Source organism: Enoplosus armatus, chromosome 24, assembly GCF_043641665.1.
Source record: "Enoplosus armatus isolate fEnoArm2 chromosome 24, fEnoArm2.hap1, whole genome shotgun sequence".
Classification (NCBI taxonomy): domain Eukaryota; kingdom Metazoa; phylum Chordata; class Actinopteri; order Centrarchiformes; family Enoplosidae; genus Enoplosus; species Enoplosus armatus.
The window spans coordinates 607,513-621,268 of record NC_092203.1 but is presented as its reverse complement, the minus strand read 5'-3'; the positions used below and the strand labels follow the sequence as shown (position 1 = coordinate 621,268).

At 47.9% G+C, this 13,756-nt stretch overlaps 1 protein-coding gene across 1 annotated transcript; it reads left to right on the top strand.

Annotated features, from left to right (window-relative positions):
• The first annotated feature begins 2,140 nt into the window (after positions 1–2,140).
• mxra5a (matrix-remodelling associated 5a) lies at positions 2,141–13,643 on the top strand. Its single transcript, XM_070930828.1, has 8 exons — positions 2,141–2,325; positions 2,470–2,599; positions 3,328–3,718; positions 3,874–7,267; positions 7,352–7,911; positions 9,497–10,415; positions 10,524–10,850; positions 12,053–13,643. Exons 1-8 carry the CDS (start codon positions 2,141–2,143, stop codon positions 13,641–13,643), a joined length of 7,497 nt encoding a protein of 2,498 aa, XP_070786929.1.
• Positions 13,644–13,756: the final 113 nt, after the last annotated feature.

Below are 13,756 nucleotides of genomic sequence, written 5' to 3'. Positions count from 1 at the left end.
GCTGACATAGCAGTTTATGCGTGAATTCAGCGCATGTCATAACCCAGTGTCTCACCTTTTCTCACCCAAGTTCACCTTTTCCTTAACTTCCCTTGGCTCCCTGTTTATGAAAGTCTCCTACCAGCATGTGAAAGCTTTTGTGTGTTTAATTTGTTAATCTGATACTCTGTTTGACACATTTCAAGTCTTTTTTTTTTTTTTTTTTTGAGTTCTCTTGCCCCCCCCCCCGAACAACCGCCCCCACTGGACCCCGGAACTCCAGGGGACTCTGAAAGCATCCAAGGCTTACAGTGTGTCAGCAGGTTTGTTCATTTAATCTAACTGTAAGGAGTATTTGGGAACATGCATCGCGTACGTTTCTGGTGATTCTAATGAGAAGAGGAAGTGGGTCGGGATGGGGAGGGGGGGTAAGATAAATCTGACACTTTTGAATCAAGATAACTTGTAAGACAAAATAAAAGCTTGTGCATCAATTTGTGGCCTCAAGGCAAGGTTATGCAGTTAGGGTCAATACCGTTTTTTGATGCATTACTGCGCAAAAGGTCAAAGGTCAAGACCAACGTTTTGGGGGGTTTTTGCTATTCAGGGACACGTGGACATTTTATGGTCTGCAGGGATCAAAGGAACCTAATCAAGTTGGTTTGGGTTGAGGCATTTCTTGAACCAAGAATTGTTTCGGCGGATCAGAGGACCATGGTCTTCCAATCTCCACGGTGCTTGGTACCCCAGAGGTAGGTCCACAAACAAGGCAGCATCTGTTCGGCTTGACTTCCTGGTTTTCGGTTTAGCGCCTACATTCATCTGCACCGTCTGTCCCGCGTTCAGGTCCCCGCAGGACCCTGCAGGATCCCCAGTCCCTCTGCTGCCCTCCGGATGTTCCTGAGAGGTCGGTGAGTCGAGCCAAACTTCATAACCCAGTAAGCCAGTAAGCGGACCCTGTGATGGGATCTTTAAGAAGCAGCAGCAAACATCCTAATTGACCAAGCCATTACCTCGCATAATTCACACAATTCACTTTTACTATTAAGTGTGTGACAAATGAATTGGTAATAAGGGGCGCTTCATTATTAATACAAAACAGAAGTGATTTTTAAGGCCACTCTCTCCCCTACATCCCTCAGTTCAGCTCATCTTCGCTTTAGATGTCCTCCTGCTTCTCTTGGGGAAGGGGGGGGGGTTATCTGACTTCTCATAGTTCCAATTTGACTCATGGAATGTCTCCCAGCAACGCGCAAAAACAAGCATTATTTTACTCAGCGGCAGTAAGAGTGTGATTTAGCCGCGCTCTGAGTCATGACCCTCTCTCTAAACTCCCCTCCCCAAAAAAACAGAACCCCCCCCCCCCCCCCCCGCCGCCTTCTGGCTCCTCCTGTTGCGTCTCCACCATGCGTGCTGGAGAGTCTCCTCCACTCCCTGCTTACCGGAGACCCGCAGAGCGCGCTGGCAATTGCGGAGTTGAGCCCAAACTCTCCACCCAACCCCCTCCTCGCCACCCCAACACACACACCCCAGATGCAGATTTTCACGGGGACGCCAGCGTTGTTTGATTTTTTTTGTGTTTTTGGTTCCATTATTTATTTATTTTTAATTCAGCTGCACGGTTTCTTTTGACTTCACCCATGTCGGAGTGGAATGTGAGGGGTTCTCTGGAGAGAGGCTACCACGGGTCTGAGGTAAGGGCATCTACATTTTCATCACAATGATTTGAGCTGAAGTTCTGAAATATTTGGGATGGGGGGGGGGCGCACTTTGGCTGGAAACCCCCGCTCCTCCGCGCCGCCCTCCGCCGTGCGTAATTTAGCGTTCGAGTTCATCCATTCGCGCGGTGATGGAGGCTGAGGAGAGTCGCCCGCAGCCGAACTTGAGCCGAACTCGGGCAAACTAAGCGGACCCTCTGCCGGATTGTGGCCGTCACCTGAGTCATCTGTTTTATTCCGACTTCCGAGTTTTATTTCTACAGCAACGTCAGCGTCGTTCTTTGCACTCTCCGCCTCGTCTTTTATTTTGAAAAGTGCGATCCACGGTAATAATAATAATAATAATAATAATAATAATAATAACCGCATGTGTCACGTTGGCAATATCATCACTGTAGTTATTACGCGGACGGCCGCTGTGACTGCTCCTCCCGCGGGTGAAGATGGACCCTCCCGCCGTGTGCGTCCTCCAGACCCTGCTGGTGCTGATGATCCTGCCCCCCGTCGCCTCCGTCCCCTGCCCCCGGCCCTGCTCCTGCCCCCAGCCCACGGAGCTCCACTGCACCTTCCGCTCCCTCGTCGCCATCCCAGCTGCTGTGTCCAAACAAGTGGAACGCATGAACCTGGGGTCAGTCCTCCTCCTTATTTTATTTATTTATTTATTTTTTGTTGTTGTTGTGCAGCATAAAAAAGAGATTTAAAACTTCATGGCATGTCAACACCCAGGTTTGAATGTTTGTTCCGCCGCCCCACTCTGGTTGTGTTGTTTCAGGTTCAACAGCATTAACAGGATCACAGACAAATCGCTGGCTGGCCTGAGCAAGCTGGAGCTTCTGATGGTCCATGGGAACGACATCCACGGTCTACCAGATGGAGCGTTCAGGGACCTTACGTCACTACAGGTGCACATAGACCCACTGGTCCATAAAAAATGTTTTCCCAGGGAGTGAATGAGGGAATCAATGAATGGTGGCTGTGGCTCGGGTTTGAGCGTGCCTTGAGAAAGACCCTGAACCCCAATGAACATTTGCACGTTCTGATGGCTTTTATGACTTTTATGAGATTATGGAATCTCATAAAAACACAATGTAGAATACTGAACTTTAATGCTGTCATCACCCATTTGGAACAGTGGGTGTGTGCCTCGGGACTATGGTGTCGCGTTTTATAGGCTGACCAGGTACATCTGCGGCATATAATTCCATTTTCAAAAAAAGAAGACCACATTTGTGCCTCTACAAATTCCAGAGGAGGCCAGAATCATAACTGTATTTTAAAGGGACGGCAACCATTTTATTTGATCTATCCCCTATTTTCTATCATGCTGCTATTTACTACTTTTTATTTTATTTTTTTTACTTTTATTATTTAGATACCAAGAATTAACCTGAAACCAGGACCTGGACCTCCCACTCAATTCTAAATTGATGATGTTGTGACTGTACCAGAGAAATATTACAATGCAATACATAAAGCTTGCGTTGAGTAAAATGTGGCTACATCATTAGATTAAATAGAACTATTCTAAATGTGTTGTTGAAGATCTCTCCCCTGATCAGCATAACATATGTCTCTTAATTTCATCATTACTAATGGTGACTTTCATTCTCCTCGTTGCTCATTGGCTCAGATGTTGAAGATGAGCTACAACAAGCTGCGGGAGATCAACAGACACACCCTTCAGGGTCTGTGGGCCTTGGCCAGGTTGCACCTGGACCACAACCGGCTGGAGTTCATCCACCCAGACACCTTCCAGGGCCTCACCTCCCTGCGGCTGCTGCAGCTGGAAGGCAATCGACTTCAGCAGCTGCACCCAGCCGCCTTCACCACCTTCACGCTGATGGGCCACTTCCACGTCTCCACTCTGAGGCACCTCTACCTGTCGGACAACAGGCTGGCGTCACTGCCCTCCAGGTTGGTGGCCACCATGCCTCAGCTGGAGAACCTGTACCTCCATGGGAACCCATGGGCATGTGACTGCAACATGAGGTGGCTATATGACTGGGATAAAACCTCACCAGGTTAGACTGTTATTCAGATTTTTTCCTGTGCTTGTGGTTAAAAACTAGTGAACTGATACTTTAGAGTATGTAAATAATTTATGTATTGCAACAATGAAAGAGGATAATTCAAGGTCTTATTTGACAGTGTTGTTGATTTTTTTTTTTTTATCCAGGTGTCTTCAAATGTAAAAAGGACAGGGCCCTTCCCGGTGGCCAGCTATGTCCCATGTGCTCCTCTCCAAAGCACCTCCAGAGTAAAGAGCTCCAGGCTGTGGAGAACCTGGTCTGTAGCAGCCCCGTCATCACCTCTCCTAACAGGACTTCCCCACCTGATGATGTCGAGAGTGAGGTCATGACCACGGAGGATTTCAGGGAACCATTTGGAAACATCTCCCTGGGCCTGTCCGACGAACACGGGAATGAGGTGGATCTGGAGTGTAGCGTTGGTGAGCCGAGAGAGCTTAGCAAGATCAACTGGGAGCAGGTCAACCAGTTCCAGCTGGCCTCCAACGTCACTTTGGCGGTGGATCTTGAATGCCCGGTTGATAGAGAAAAGTATGAGCGACTGTGGAGGCTAATCGCATACTACAGCAATGTGCCAGCCCACTTACAAAGGGGGATTATGCTTAGCAAAGAGCCTCATCCAACCTATGTGTACAGGCAGGACTCTGAGAAGGATGCCCTGTACTACACAGGTGTTAAAGCTAACATCATGGCCCTGCCAACATGGCTGATGCAGACAACTGCAGACCTTCAGCTGAACAGACTTCAGTCGTCAGCCAAGATGGTAAAATTGATCCTGAGCGCGGACTTCTCTGAGACAGTGGAGGCGGAACTGATGCGGAGACAGAGGAGGACATGGGTCATGACCGAGTCGACCAGTGCGACTCGCAAAGTGTTGAGCGCTATCCTGGGAAGCCCAAGTCAAATGCACTGTGATGCGCACAGTTCTGGCCAACCGGTCATCCACTGGATGCTGCCAGATGGCTCCAAGGTGGAGGCACCGTACAGCAGTCCGGACAACAGGGTGTCTGTGTCCAGTGATGGACGACTTGTCATTAAAGCTGTCAGCCACACGGACACAGGAATTTACTACTGCATTGCCAAGGTTCACGGAGACCTTGCTGTCTTGCCATTCCGTCTTACAGTGCAGGAATCCTCTAGCCCTCCCCCGGGGGAGGACGCCTCAATTGCACCTATCGAGGAATTTGCAGGTAACCCCATTTCCCTGCCTTGCATTGCATCTGGTTCCCCTGATGCTGAAATTAACTGGATTCTACCAAGCAGTAACATAATTAGTTTCCAAGCCAACTCCTCCAGAGCTTCGGTCTATTCCAATGGCACTCTACATATCCCACATACTCAGTTATTGGACAGCGGTCATTATAAATGCGTCGCCATAAATCAACACGGTGTGGATACACTGGCTACAAAAGTCACTCTCGTCAGGCGCAAATCACTGATAAGGCCTCTGAGGAAGTTTCCAGCAAGACCTCAGTCAGCCTCAGGGGTCAACACTCAGATTAAAGTTCCCACAGAGGATACACAGGAAGCATCAGGGGACATGGAGGTTACTCAGGTTGGGACTCCAATGAGCCGCTTGGATCCTTTGAGAAGGAGAATTCCAGGAGGTGTGGCCCCAGGCAGGAGGGGCATCCATCCATCAAGGAATATGTGGCGGAGGCCGCCGGTGCTTCGAAAACCAACGGGGTCACGCGTTGAAGACAGGAAGAACACAGTTGAGAGCAGGAGGAAGATTAATATGTCAAAGAGCAAAATCGACCCGGAGAAATGGGCTGACATTCTGGCTAAGATTAGGGATAGAAATGCTCAGAATACTGTGACACCACTCCCAGTTCAGCACACGACAGAGAGGAAATTTACAGAGCGGACAACACAGCCCCGAGAATCTATTGAGGGATCATCAGATGGCGTGACTGGGCAGGAAAAAGAGGGCCAGGATTACTTCACAACACCACACACTCCTGTACAAGATACACAAATGAAAACTAATAAACACAGCACACAAGGCCAAAGCACACATGTGACATCTAATAGCTACAGCGCACATAATACACGTGGTGTGACGTCAGACAGTCAGCACACACAGGCTACATACAACGTGCAACACTCAACCCGTGATATGAACTCGGATCAGCACACAACTTCAAACAGTGTATTTTTCCACGCACAGACCACATCTGTTCCCCTACAAGCTGTCACTTTCTGGCAGGCTAGCACAAACATTGCAAGCAGCAGCAGTACATTTTCTCTACAAGAGAACCATAGCACAAATACAGATGTTGACGGAGTCAAAACAGCTGATTGGTCCAAGGCATTGGATAGGAGCAAGAATATGGATAGGCCGAATGTTGTTGCCAGCTCTAATAATGACAGAGAACTCTTTTTGAGTGGGAGTCAAATTATCCCTTCGGTCAACCCAAATGAATCAAAAACAAGCCAAGAGGAAAATGGAAAATATCTCAGTGAGACTGCGACAGAGTCTCACGCTCAGCCAAAGGACACAACTTTTTATGATCTCCAATCTCAAGCAATGCTCACAACAGCGTCTCCGACAACTACGCTTGTACCCACCACTACAAGAAGGAGGGGGTCTGAAGGGCGATCGTCGCCGCGCCTACGGCACCCTAACTCCAGGAGAAGGAATGGGGGACGGCGGAGAAGGCCAAACAGAAGGAAACAAAAGCTGAATAAACCCACCCAGTTTACTGCCACCGATGCTCCCCAAGCAACAGCCAGGACCACTGCCCCCACACGACTAAAAATAGCACCATTAGAAGTTACAACAGCCAAATTCAATACCACTGTTCCATTCAGCGGCAGCCAAGCGGCGTCATCAGGCAGACTGAATCATGAAGAAAGCACAGTCTCGAGGCATGACGACAAGGCAGCCACCAGACTCTCTTCACTACCAGCTTCTCTCCCCGAAACAAATGACAGCCTTCTACCCCAGGCCAAACCACTATTCAAAAGCACATCGGTGGCACCATCATTTCCAACAGCCTCTCCAGGAGTGGGTCACGGGAGGACGAGTTCTCAAACGGCCTTGGGAATCTCAGAGCACTTGGATATGCTCACATCAACCACTCAGCAGAGGTTTACGGGCAGCCCTCGTCCACCTGTTCAACCCTTAGAGGAGACACAAAGGATAAGCGTAACCGGAGACCTTGGACCTGTGCCACGCTCGGACAATTCCTCTGGGATTTTTCACACTGTGACGCAAGTGCAGACAGATGTTGGGCAGAATCAATCCGTCCGGGAATACCCACACACCGAAAAGGGTGGGAAGATGCCTTTGAAAGAGACTGGCATGCATTTTTCACTGCCGCCATCGCCGTCTGCCTCAGCTGCTTCCTCGATTGAGCACGAAATCAAGACAACCTCTGCGTACACTTCACGTGACTTAATTACAACACTGAGCTCGCTTTCTGAGGGTGATTGGGATACAGAGCAGATTACCACAAAGAAGCCAACAGCACCTGAAACATCTTATCATAGTTCTAGTCAAAATAAAACCACAAGCGGTGAGTCAGAGGTAGATCTTAAAGAAACGGCAAAAATAAGAATTAATGTAGATGCTCCCATCCCAAGTGTTGCCGTAACGACACCTCCCTCTGCTGCTGCTTCTACTTCATCAAGGCCCGATGCTGTGATCCCATCCAGAGTGGTGCCATATGTTACACTACCCAAAATGTCTTCCGCAGGAGCCAAAGTGGGCCCCTCACCGAGGGCCACCACTCAGGAGGCTCCCAGGACCAGCACTATTCCTGACAACCACAGTCAAGACCAACAAATCGAACCCATCACCACATCAGAGCCTAGGAGAACGTCAGAGTTCCATCCTGCAACCCAGTCAACGGACCACAAACTGGTTCTATTTATTAGTACAAATCCAACTTCCCCAGCCCTTGAATTTACCAGCGGGCAGACAATCGAGCCGACATCCACCCCTGCCCCAACAATGGCTGCAATCCAAACTGATCCACCCAGAGAGGGACCGCTAACAAGCACTAAAGATGTGTCCAAAAAGCACCATCTACCTGGACAAGAAACTATTCCAAGAGGCAAGCCAAGGATAACTAAGAGTAATTTCCAGACTTTCACTGTGAAAGCTGAAACAGATGCTCAGCTTCCCTGTGAGGCTGAGGGCGAGCCAATGCCCTTCCTGTCATGGGCTAAAGTTGCCAATGGTATGTATGACTCAACCTCATTACTCAGCTTTACGTACATTGTCAGGTCAGCTTTGGCACTTGGTGCAAACACTATGGAAAATGGAAATAACTAAGTGTGTAAGACCCCAGAATTTCTTTTTTTTTATCTGTGGTCTTTTTTTTATTTAAGTTTCCAATAAGCACAGAGCAATATAAATTATTATAACCATTCCTGTTATTATAATAATATATATTATATAATAGATCTAATAATAATAATGCCTAATAGCAAGTCAAATTAGATAAAACATAACTCAGCTTTAAGGATAATGTCCATATGCATATAAGAGTTCAGCCAAATGATCACATCCTACCTGCCACTGCAATAAAAGGTCAGCACAGTTAGTAGTCATCGAAGCATATTGTTCCACAGCTCAGGCATAATCAGGATGATAAGATAGGTCCTGGGGGGGAGGAAGAGAGTCCCAAAGTTTCATTCCCAAGCAGATAACGTCTTCAGGTTTATGAGAAACACTATAGGATCCCATCAAGTAGTGTTATCCTCAGTCTAGCAATTAGCCCAAGGGAAAATTAGCCCATACTTGAGCATTTCACCTCTCCAAACGTGGCTTGGTGAAGGTTTATTTCTCCGTCTCCGGTCTGGAAGTGATAAACCCTCACAACAATCGGATGGGGGGGGGGGGGTTCCCTTTTTTTTTTTTGGCTTGTTTTACAGGCCCTATCAAGGATGGGTTAATTATCCAGTTTCAGGATATCTTGTCCTCAGATATCCCAGTAATGCGGATGTATATTTTGCCTCAACATCGACTGAGAGTTTACTGATATTAGCCAGATCCGAATCTCACCACTTCTGACTTCTCAAGCTCCACCAGACAACTACCATGATTCTGAGAAGTTCTATCGAGCTGCAGTGGCCGCCATCATTTCTTTCTCTGAATGCTTTAATGTACACCTTAAGACACCTGACAGGCTCACTTAACCATGACTCTGTCGAGGTTGTTGAACTTGGCGTGGAAGCAGTGGCGAGTAGGATCTGGCAAGATTGGAGACTCAGTTCCTTTAATCAGGCCTTTTATAGCCCAAGTGGTGCAGGCACAGTCCAAGTTAACTTGATCAGCTGTAAATAAATTGGGTTTCCTTTTGTCAATCAAACTGCCATGACACAGCAGACCGGAAAAGTCTGGAAGAAAATAGGGTTTTTGACACTTTACAGATGCTGATACGACTGTACCCACTGACTTCACAACAAGCAGGAGAACAGTTTTCTCGCTTGTACTGTGACAATTTGGTAGCGATCAAGATCAAATCTATTGCCAGACAGAATGTTGCCATTGCTATTGTTTTACAATACGCTAATTGAATGGAAACATTGTGTTGGAACTGGCTTTGTGCGCCTTGGAATAAATATTCTTTTATTGCTAAAAGCTGAGTCGAGGGTACACTCCCTGATAAACAAATAAGTCGTGTAAAGTGTGTATTAATTAGGACGAGGACAGTATATTGTTGTTGTTTTTTTTCTACATTCAATACTTCACATTAAACGTTGTACTATGTGTAAGAAAACACTGTCATATTAGAAATCGCTCTCTTTCCATTCATGCAGGGGCGAGTATTGCTGAGAACACCAGGGTCCAGAGGTTTGAGGTCCAACCAAATGGTACATTAATCATCAGGAACACGCAGCCCGTGGATCGGGGCCAGTACCTGTGCACAGTCCAGAACCAGTATGGCACAGACAAGATGATGGTCAACCTTGTGGTCCTGTCTCAGCATCCGCGGGTCCTCCAACCTCGGCACAGAGACGTCACTGTGCATCTCGGTGGCAAGGTTGATTTGGAGTGTAAAGCGGAGGGGCACCCTAAGCCTCAAGTCACATGGGTGCTCCCTAACCATGTCCACATGGCTGCTGCCCCACTTGGTGTTGTCCCTCAGCAGCGCGTGGCCATCTCGAGTAATGGGACCCTCCAGCTCAGCCAGGCCACTTACACAGACAGAGGGATTTATAAGTGCATTGGTAGCAGCTCAGCCGGAGCCGACACAGTCTCGGTCCGCCTTCATGTCTCAGCGTTGCCACCTGTCATTCAGCAGGCACAACATGAGAACACCACCCTCCCAGAGGGCAGCACCGCCTACATCCACTGTGCTGCCACAGGCGCCCCTCAGCCTATCATCCGCTGGATCATACCTGATGGCGTGCAGCTCACTGCTTCTCAGTTTGTTACTGGACGCAACGTCTTCGTCTTCCCCAATGGGACCCTCTACATACGGGGATTGGGCCCGGGAAATGCTGGGAGATATGAGTGCTCAGCCAGTAACACGGTGGCATCCAGCAAGAGAACGGTTGTCTTGAGCATAAAAAGGAATCCGTCCTCTGCCAAGGCCAGTATCATCTCATCGTCCCCCCAGAGAACGGATGTGATCTACGGGGGGAGGCTGCTGCTTGACTGTGTGGCAACAGGAGAGCCGGAGCCCCGGATCATCTGGAGGACACCCTCTAAGAAGCTGGTGGATGCTCAGTACAGGTGACAAAGTCAATAATTAGTTCATAATTTTTCTACATCCTCATTTAAATGTTTAAATGAATACATTTAATGTGCTCTGAATGCCATTGGTTTCTATTATCTTTTCAGTTTTGACACCAGGATCAAGGCGTTCCCCAACGGCACTATAACCGTTCATTCTGTGACAGATAAGGACAGCGGCGACTACCTGTGCGTGGCACGTAACAAGATGGGCGATGACTACGTTCTGCTCCAGGTCAACGTGCTGACCAGGCCGGCCAAGATTGAGCAGAAGCAGCAGCGACCCAGTCAGGAAGTGGTGTATGGTGGAGACCTGAAGGTGGACTGCGTGGCCTCTGGTTTCCCCAACCCCGAGATCAGCTGGGCACTGCCGGATGGCACCATGGTCAACCTGGTCAAACAAAGAGATAGTGTCGGCGGGGGGCGCAGTCGCAGGTATGAGCTGCTTAGGAGTAGTGAATCTTAGAATTCACTTTCTTTCCCAAAAGACACCAGACATTCGCCTGTAGCACAAAGGGAGTTCAACTTCGTTCGCCTCTCTTTGAGCTACCCGAGCCCTACGCTCAGTTGCTCGTTTATTAGGTCCCCCAAGTTAAAACTAATGCAGTCTGGTTCAACTTTATGCTCATTTTGGAGGGTGTAGATTGTAGCGGTGATTGTTGACTTAGGGTTGTTTCTAATATTTTGTTCACCCCATTTATTTCAATGGTAGTACACTCTGTACTGATCCCTGCTGAACCTCTTCCCTGGTTGAACCGGCCTACTGACTAGTCCTCTAATCTCGCTTTGTGAAATTTGTAATCCACCCCATGGATTGACTGTATGTTGTCCTCTCTTTATACCCTTGAATTACAAGTGTAAACAAATCTAAAGATACCAGGCTAATTTTCCCCACTTTGAAATTCCCCAATTTCTGCTTAACAGTAAGATTAAGTAATTAACCTTTCACTTTCGATGTTTTCGTCACCATTTGAACGTGTAGAGAAATTCTTATACATCTTCTTACACACAAATGAAGAAGATATATGTCCATATCAGTTATTGGAAACTACTCTGTGCTACTGCGGCGGCTCCCCACCTTAAGATGAATGACTTTTTTCCTCACAAAACAAAAACACTTTCATATTTCATCTGTATTTATAGTTTCCTGCTATGACATGTGGAACATACTGTAAATACTACTTGCCAGTCTATTAAGGTTTGGCAACCAAGCATGTTTCTTTCTGACACATAATAGCTGACTGAACACGGGAAAATAGGCTCACAGAGCATCTTTCTCAAAAAAAAAAAGACTTAAAAGATAAGCACAGAGCCTGCATCACTGGTATGCAAAGGCATTCACTAGCGGCTTTCATTTATATGGATGTACATGGAAAACCATATGAAGGAAGCATTTTTCTATTGTTCATTTGTATTTGTGCTGGGTAATTCTCTCTTCAGTAAGACAAGAGCTTAATATGACAAAAGACAGTCATAATGTGTCATGTCCAAATCTTAATAACGACATAATTCCGTAGAATTATAAATGTTCTATTTCATTCCATTAATGCACATACCGCTTAACTGACAGCGGCAGTCATCCAAGTGTAACGATTAATATTCCTCCCCCCCCCTTCCCTTTCTGAACATGTATACAGGTATGTGGTGTTTGACAATGGGACGCTGTTCTTCAACGACGTCGGCATGCCAGAGGAAGGTGACTACACCTGCTATGCTGAGAACCAACTTGGCAAAGATGAGATGAAGGTTAGAGTCAAGGTCAAGGTTGCAACCTCCCCACCACAAATCCATGGTAAAGACCAAAAGATCGTCAGGGTTTTCTACGGTGAGACCGTTGCGCTGAGATGTAACGCCAAAGGGGAACCGATGCCGGTCATCACATGGATATCCCCTACAAATAGAGTCATCTCGCCTGCTTTAGACAAATACCAGGTCCTGGATGATGGGACATTGGTGGTTCAAAAGGTCCAACGTTTTGATGGAGGTAACTACACTTGCATGGCCAGAAACAATGCAGGACAAGACCACAAAGTCATCAGGCTGGAGGTCCTGGTAACATCTCCAATGATCAACGGCTTAAGTGGAACTGCCCACACCGTCAAGGTGACTGCAGTCCAGGATCAGCGGAGGCTGGTGGACTGCGTGGCGAAGGGAACCCCCACCCCTCGCATCATGTGGGTTCTACCAGGAAATGTGATCCTTCCTGCACCGTACTACAGCAACAAAATGACAGTTCACCAAAATGGTACCTTGGAAATCCGGTCACCCAAGAGGACAGACTCGGGGCAGCTGGCTTGTATTGCTCGTAATGAAGGAGGGGAGGTCAGGCTGGTGGTTAACTTGGACGTGAAAGAGGTTGTCGAGAGGCCACAAATTAGAGGACCCAAGACAGACAGCCTGTCGCTGACTGTTGGGAATGCCATGACTTTGAATTGCTCCATTGAGGGCTCGGCATTACCTCACGTCACGTGGATCTTACCCAATGGCACACCTTTGCATAGTGGTGCTCGGTTCGCAAAGCTTTTTCACCGGCCCGACGGCTCTTTGATCATCAGCAACCCCTCTGTTGCTGAGGCTGGCATGTACCGCTGTCTGGGGCGTAACGCTCGCGGGCTTGTGGAGCATACAATCACGTTGTCCCCGGGGAGAAAGCCAGAGATCAGCAACAGATATAACTCTCCTGTCAGTGTCGTGAATGGGGAAAGACTTTTGCTTCATTGTCAAACCAGTGGCGAACCCCTTAGGCTAACATGGACATTACCCAGTGGGGTTGTCCTCAACAGGCCGCAAAGAGCGGGACGATATGCTGTACTGCCCAACGGGACGCTTGCCATCCAACAAGTGTCAGTCTATGATCGGGGTTCCTACATTTGTCGGGCTGCAAACGAGTACGGCAGCTCTCTGCTTTCTGTATCGGTAATTGTGATTGCATACCCACCTCAAATTACCAAGGGCCCTCCCTCTGTAACTTACGCTAAACGCGGAGTTGCTGTTCAGTTGAACTGTGTCGCAACTGGGACCCCTAGAGTGGAGGTGGCGTGGGAAACACCTGATAAAACCCGCTTGGCCGTCGTTGCACAGCCACGCCTTTTCGGAAACAAGTACATCCACCCGCAAGGTTCCCTTATCATCCAGCACCCAACGCAAAGAGACGCTGGGGTCTACCGATGCACAGCTCGGAATGCCATCGGCGTAGACTCTAAAGCCACATTTCTCAATGTGTTCTGAAGGATTTCACTGTCCACCGTGGCCCACTGCCATACTGTATGCCCAAGCAACTGCCTAGTTGAAAGCAGCTAATGATTTTTAATGATCAAAATGTTGTAAAAACCTGCTGTCAC